Here is a 6,112-nt window from a genome sequence, read left to right as displayed (position 1 = left end):
AAATTAAGTGTAAAGAAAAAAGCTACTGTTTAATTAAAACTAAAAAAAGGCTAATAAATCAGAACAGAATGGGAAACAAGTTCAGACTTAATCTGGAAATGATAAGCCCTATTTCATTACCACCTTATTAATGACATTAATTGAAGGATAATGATCCAGTGTTGGATCCTATCTTATATATGAAGCTCATCCAACAAGAATGAATTTGGAGTTTATTAAATACATTACCATCCAGAATACTTACTCTATATTTATATTATAATTACTGCTAAATAGCTAAAATGAGACGGTGTTATTACACAAATGCAAAAAATAATATTACAATAATATGCGGCCAGATGAGGAGTGGAGATCTGATCTAGAGGAATCCAGTGCTCGATTCAAGAATTGGAGAATGTCACCCCAAAAATCAGGATTAATGCAGGATTGCACAAAGGAAAGGTGTGCAGTGTGGAGACGGGGAGAGCTAAAACCTCTCTAAAAATGCATTTTTCAGGTTTCTCCTTGATAGAGTGTGACAGGACACATTCAGCCAGCGCACCTCTGGAGCTGCGTCTGCAGGATGACGGTTAGCGTTACAGACGGGAAGCAGCCGCAGTTCAAAGAAGAAGTATTTCTTTAATAACAAACGTGATTAGTTATGCATTTCAAACCCAAAAGCATTCTTACATCAGTTGGAAGATGGAAAATTCATGAGTGAGCGCAGTAACCGAGGGCAACTTCACCGCAACGGCTTTACAACGTGATAATTGCAGTGTGAGTGATGCTAAACTGTTGGGTCTGTTATAGAGATAATCAATTCCTTCCATTTGGGTTCAAATCAATGGCGAGACCACAGCATTCAATATTTGTAAGATTGGTATTCAATCTCTGCAATTACAGATGACCTAGTTCTCATTTTTAAATGAAAATTATTCAAGATTTATCAATTACATCTCAGCTTGGAAATTGATCTTTGAGTTTCTCGGTCTTATTCTTTAAAACAAGAAGAGTAAAAAGAGAGAGCTCTGTGTTGCGGGTGTCTCTCACGTGAACTGGTGCAGAGCGCCACCGCCTGGAAGCATCTGGAACAACCTTCTTCCCACCCGGAGATCATTTAGTGAGAAAAATCCTGTCTGTTAGTGCGATTATAAGAATCGGTTACATGGACGAGCGTTCGGGGAGCTCCTTTCGGGATCTTTACATGGAGGCGACGGAGATCCACCGAGATGAACTTCCATTTCCGCGCCAAAGTAACGCCGTAGTGCCGTGACACGTCGATAGAAGACGCAGAACGGCGTTAAACATACAGCAAATATGCAAAGCTGAGCCACGTCAACAGAGGGGTTCAACATAAAACAGAACCCAGTCTAAGACAAACAAAGAAAGCTACGAGTAACAGTCTGACACCCACTGCCAGGACCTCCTCCTTCCCTGCAGGTGACGCCGCGTCCAGTCAGTCGTCATCCACCACCATCACGTTCCCGTTCAGCTGGTGCTTGATGGTGGCCCAGCGGAAGACGTTGCCTTTGGGGACCTTGCGTCCGTAGTGCCAGGCCTGGATGGTGCTCCTGGAGAGCACCGAGTCCCACATGTTCAGATCGGTGAGCTCCCCCACGAAGCTCTGCACGGCCTCCAGCCCCCCCAGGTGTTTATCCGGGTCCTGCCCCAGGAGGACGGTGCCTTTGGGGCGGATGGTGTGTCCGGGCTTGTAGACCTGGTAGGTGCTGCGCTTCCCCTCCACCCAGAAGGCGGCGAGGCCGGTGAGAGACTCCCAGGTCAGACAGAGGCTGGTGCGGAAGGTGGTGAGGGGCGGCAGGTGGAAGAAGGCGCCGTCTCCGCTCATGTAGAAGGAGACGCGCCCGTCTTTCTCGCGCCAGACGTTGAGCTCGTCGTAGTCGGGAGTGCGGTAGGCGAACAGGATGATCTGGCGTTCCTCCGGCAGCTCGGTGGCCACGCGCATGCAGAGCGTGAAGGCTTTCAGCGCCATCTCCTTCTCGGGGATGAGGGCCACGTAGCTGAAATCGGTCTCGTAGGGAAAGATGAGGACTTTGTTGCTGAGACCCACTTGGAGAAAATTAAAAAAAAAAAAAAAAGATCACAACCGGAGAATTTAATTAGAACGCTGTTGAGTTTTTCTGCAGTGGAAATGTTCTTCTACCTTGCGTGGTTGAGAAGACCGTCTGAGACAAAGCCAGGATGCCGAGGAGAACCGCAATGTTGTTTCCTCCCTGAAAACACACACGGGACAAACACGGTGACGCGACGAAAACAGAAAAAAAGGTGAACGTCGGCAAAGTTTGAGGGGGAAGAGCTCGTCTCACCATCGTGATGTTGCGTCGCGGCGCTTCTGTCGCGTTCAGTCGCTGGTGTTCGGTCCTCTCCGCTCCTGGCACCGGCCTCCGCATCAGCTCTGACAATAGGACTGGTGTGTGAGGGGTTGGCAACATTGTTCTGACACACACACACACACACACACACACACACACACACACACACATACATACACATACACCATCTATGTGTGTGTTGTGAGTTGTTTTAATGCTATGAGTCATCCCTCCATTTTTTTAGACAACTTTAATCCACTTTTTTAGTACTTAATACGTATATTTTTCTTCTCTGCAAGAAGTAACTGGTTTGATTCCCACAGGAGGCCTTCACCACTTCTTCCCGCAGTCCTGAGGAGGTTCATTGGAGACCCTGAATTCACCAGACGTGAAAGATGACGGTTGATGATCCAGGGTGAACTCTGCCTCTCGCTTCGGCCCCCACACCCCTCCCTGCCTCCCTGCCTGCCTGCCTGCCTGCCTGCAGGGTAAGTGTTCTTAAAAATTAGTGATAAAATATTTTCTTCTCAATCCCTTAAAAAAAGAATCAGACTCGAATCAATATCGCAAGACTAAATCAAACAAGGTGACAAATAAAGAAAGAAAACAAAATAGTGAGATGATGTCTGAGCAGAGTTCCCTTTGAGCAGCTTTTGCCACAGATGATTCTTTTAAATCCCTCAAAAGTGTTGTCATCATCTGAAAAATGGTAGGTAAACTTGGTAATGGCAGCATTAGAGCGCTGATCCAGGCTATAAACCTAAAACTTTTACTAACTCTCCAGCCAAAAGTTGGAAAAGCTTGGGAGCGCTGCCGTTGGAAACAATGTGGTCGGAGGGTCGGGTGTCGAACAGTCTGTCTCATACGTTTCTACAGGTAAACCCTTTTGAGGATCACCAAGTTGGTGATCACAGTTTAAAACCTATTACAAGACCTTAACTCGATGACCTTAACCCCAAGGACCATGATTTTTTTTTTTTTCAGATCTGTTTAAACCACCATCAATCAACTAGTGATAAGAGCATAAATTGGCACTGGTACCACTGGATAGCTCACCTCAACCAGAACCCAAACACTAATCCTAACCCAAACCCAAACCCAAATCCTAACCCTAACACTAATCCTAACCAGAACCCTAACACTAATCCTAACCCTAACCCTGACACTAATCCTAACCCTAAGCCCAGCTCCAGCCTTATAACTATCCTTATACCAAAACTCACACTCCAGTAAAAAGTGGCACGAGATATGGAGTGGTGGCATTGGCCATCCAGAACAATGTGTATTAGCTTTAATGGCCTTTCGTCTATCTCATACTTTTCTTCAGATAAAGGATGTTGAGCAAATCAATTTGGTGATGGAGGCTATAAACCCCTTAAATAAGCTCAACCCTAATGACCGTGATTTTACTTTTTCCGTTAATCCTTCAAAACCAGTGTCAATCATCTAGTTGATGGAGCACAAACTTGGTACTGGTACCAACTCCTTACCCCCCCCCCCCCCCCCCCAACCCCCCGAACCCTTATGCCAAACCTAACTCTCTAACCAAAAGTTGCACAAGCCTATTTTAACCATATTAACTCATCTCAACCCTAATGACCATGATTCATCTTATTTTCTTAAAACCTTCAAAATCAGAGTCAATCATCAAGGTAATGGAGCACAAACTTGGTGCCGGTTCCAACAAAAAGCTCACATTTACCAGAGCCTTAACACAAGAACACCAACGTTAGAATACGTAACACCATCACTAACGTTGGGTATAATTTAACCCAATACAATATCCTGGATAAAATACAGTTTTCATCCATTTATAGATGGGCCGATGGGAGGAGGGAAACAAACATACAATTACTAACATCAGTGAGCAGCCTGAAGCTACCAAAGGACCCATAAAAATCAGACAATGGCAACACGATGAAAATCACATGACAAGAATTGTATGGGTGAAAATCACCCAACGTTAGTGTTCTAGGGTAAAGTCTAACCCTAACCCCAGCGCCAACCTTTCCCGTATCCTGACCCCAATGCCAAACCTGACTCTCTAACCAAAAGTCACAGACCCTTTGGAGTTGTGGCATTGGAAAGCCCACCCAAGACAATGTGGGGAAACGTCCAATTTGCATTGGTCTATCTTATATGGTTCTTCTGATAATGCATTTTCAGCATCACGACTAAGGTGATGGTGGCTATAAACCCCTTACATAAGCTAAACCTTGATGACCATGATTTTACTCTTTCTGCCAATCCTTCAAAACCAATATCAATCATTTAGGTAACAGAGCACAAACTTGGTACCAATGGAAAGCGCACACTTACCAGAGCCCTAACCTCAACTCCATACCAAAAACCCTAACCCTTATGGCAAACTTAACTCTCCAACCCAAAACCAAAAGTCGCACAGGCTTTGGAGTGGTGTTGTTGGAAAGCCCATCCAAGACAATGTGTGTGTGTGTGTGTGTGTGGGGGGGGTCTAGTGTCCATTGGTCTATCTCATATAGTCCTTCAGATGAAGGATGTTGAGCCTCATCACTAAGGTAACGCTGGTTATAACCATATTAACTCATCTCAGCCGTAATGACAATGATTTTTTTCTTATTTTCTTAAAACCTTCAAAACCAGAGTCAATCATCTAGGTAATGGAGCACAAACTTGGTGCGGGTAGCAACAAAAAGCTCACATTTACCAGAGCCTTAACCCTATCCCTAACCCCGGCTCCAGCCTGAAAACTAACCCTTATGCCAAACCTAACTCTGCAACTAATAGTCGCATAAGGTAGCGAGTGGTTGTGTTGGAAAGCCCATCTGAGACAATGCAGGGTTACATCCAACTGCCATTGGTCTACCTCATTTTGTTGTTCAGATAAAGGATGTTGAGCATACCACTTTGGTGATGGTGCCTATAAAACCCTTACATTAGCTCAATCCTAATCACCATGATTTTTCTTTTTTCCTCAAAACCTTCAAAACCAGTGTCAGTCATCCAGTTCATGGAGGACAAACATGGTACTGGTGCCAATGCAAAGCTCATATTAACCAGAGTCCTAACCCCAACCCTAACCCTAACATCAGCACCAAACCAAAACCCCCACCCCTCACCTAATGTCAAACCTAAGTCTCCAACAAAAAGTCACAAGCCTGGAAGTGGCGGCGTTGGAAAGCTCACCCCAGACAATGTGGAGGGAGGTCCAATTGCTGGAACCCTATCTCTTACAGTTCTTCAGATAAATGATTTTGAATGTCGTTACTTTGTTAACTGTGTTTCAATGTAACTATGTAATAAATGTGCTTTATTGAAATATTTAAATTTAAAAAAATTTATTACATCAAAATTTATGAAATATATAAAAAAAGTAATTTAATAATCTTTATATTAATATTTATATTTTTAGTATATATTTAATATAATTGTATATATATATAATTACATAATAAATATTATAATAAAAATATATTTTTAAAAAGGCCGCAATCAAAAACAGATACAGGACTCGGAGAGTGTGTTGGCATCCGGCGGCTCTGTCTCTGAAACTGAAATCCGTGTGCAGTGATATATTCAATACTATCTTTGACCCACATTGAGTTTAAACCTCTCTCAGCGTTTAAACCTTTGGCGTCAGCTCAGCACAACCAGACCAGAGGGGAGTCAAGATGTTACACCATCTTCATAAAACCCTGTTCTTCTTCTTCTTGTCATTAGGGCTGCTCCAGTCTTCTGTCTCCGTTTAACCCTCTTCTCTCACAGCCAATTATTTCCCCATTTTAACGCCACAATCTTCGTCCCAAACATCACAACAACAAAGG

General features: G+C 43.8%; 1 protein-coding gene across 1 annotated transcript; it reads right to left on the bottom strand.

Moving 5' to 3' along the window:
* Positions 1-598: 598 nt before the first annotated feature.
* Positions 599-2,403, bottom strand: LOC147214955 (C-reactive protein-like). Its single transcript, XM_086140673.1, has 3 exons — positions 2,304-2,403; positions 2,141-2,210; positions 599-2,046 (listed from the first exon to the last, which is right to left on the bottom strand). The coding sequence occupies exons 1-3, from the start codon at positions 2,385-2,387 to the stop codon at positions 1,436-1,438; spliced, it is 765 nt and encodes a 254-aa protein (XP_085996799.1). The 5' UTR covers positions 2,388-2,403; the 3' UTR covers positions 599-1,435.
* Positions 2,404-6,112: the final 3,709 nt, after the last annotated feature.

Source organism: Fistularia commersonii, chromosome 33, assembly GCF_037954325.1.
Source record: "Fistularia commersonii isolate RoL2024-O1a breed Wild chromosome 33, RoL_Fcom_v1.0, whole genome shotgun sequence".
NCBI classification, from domain to species: domain Eukaryota; kingdom Metazoa; phylum Chordata; class Actinopteri; order Syngnathiformes; family Fistulariidae; genus Fistularia; species Fistularia commersonii.
Note: the sequence above shows the minus strand (reverse complement) of the source record. Positions and strands in the feature narration are given on the sequence as shown.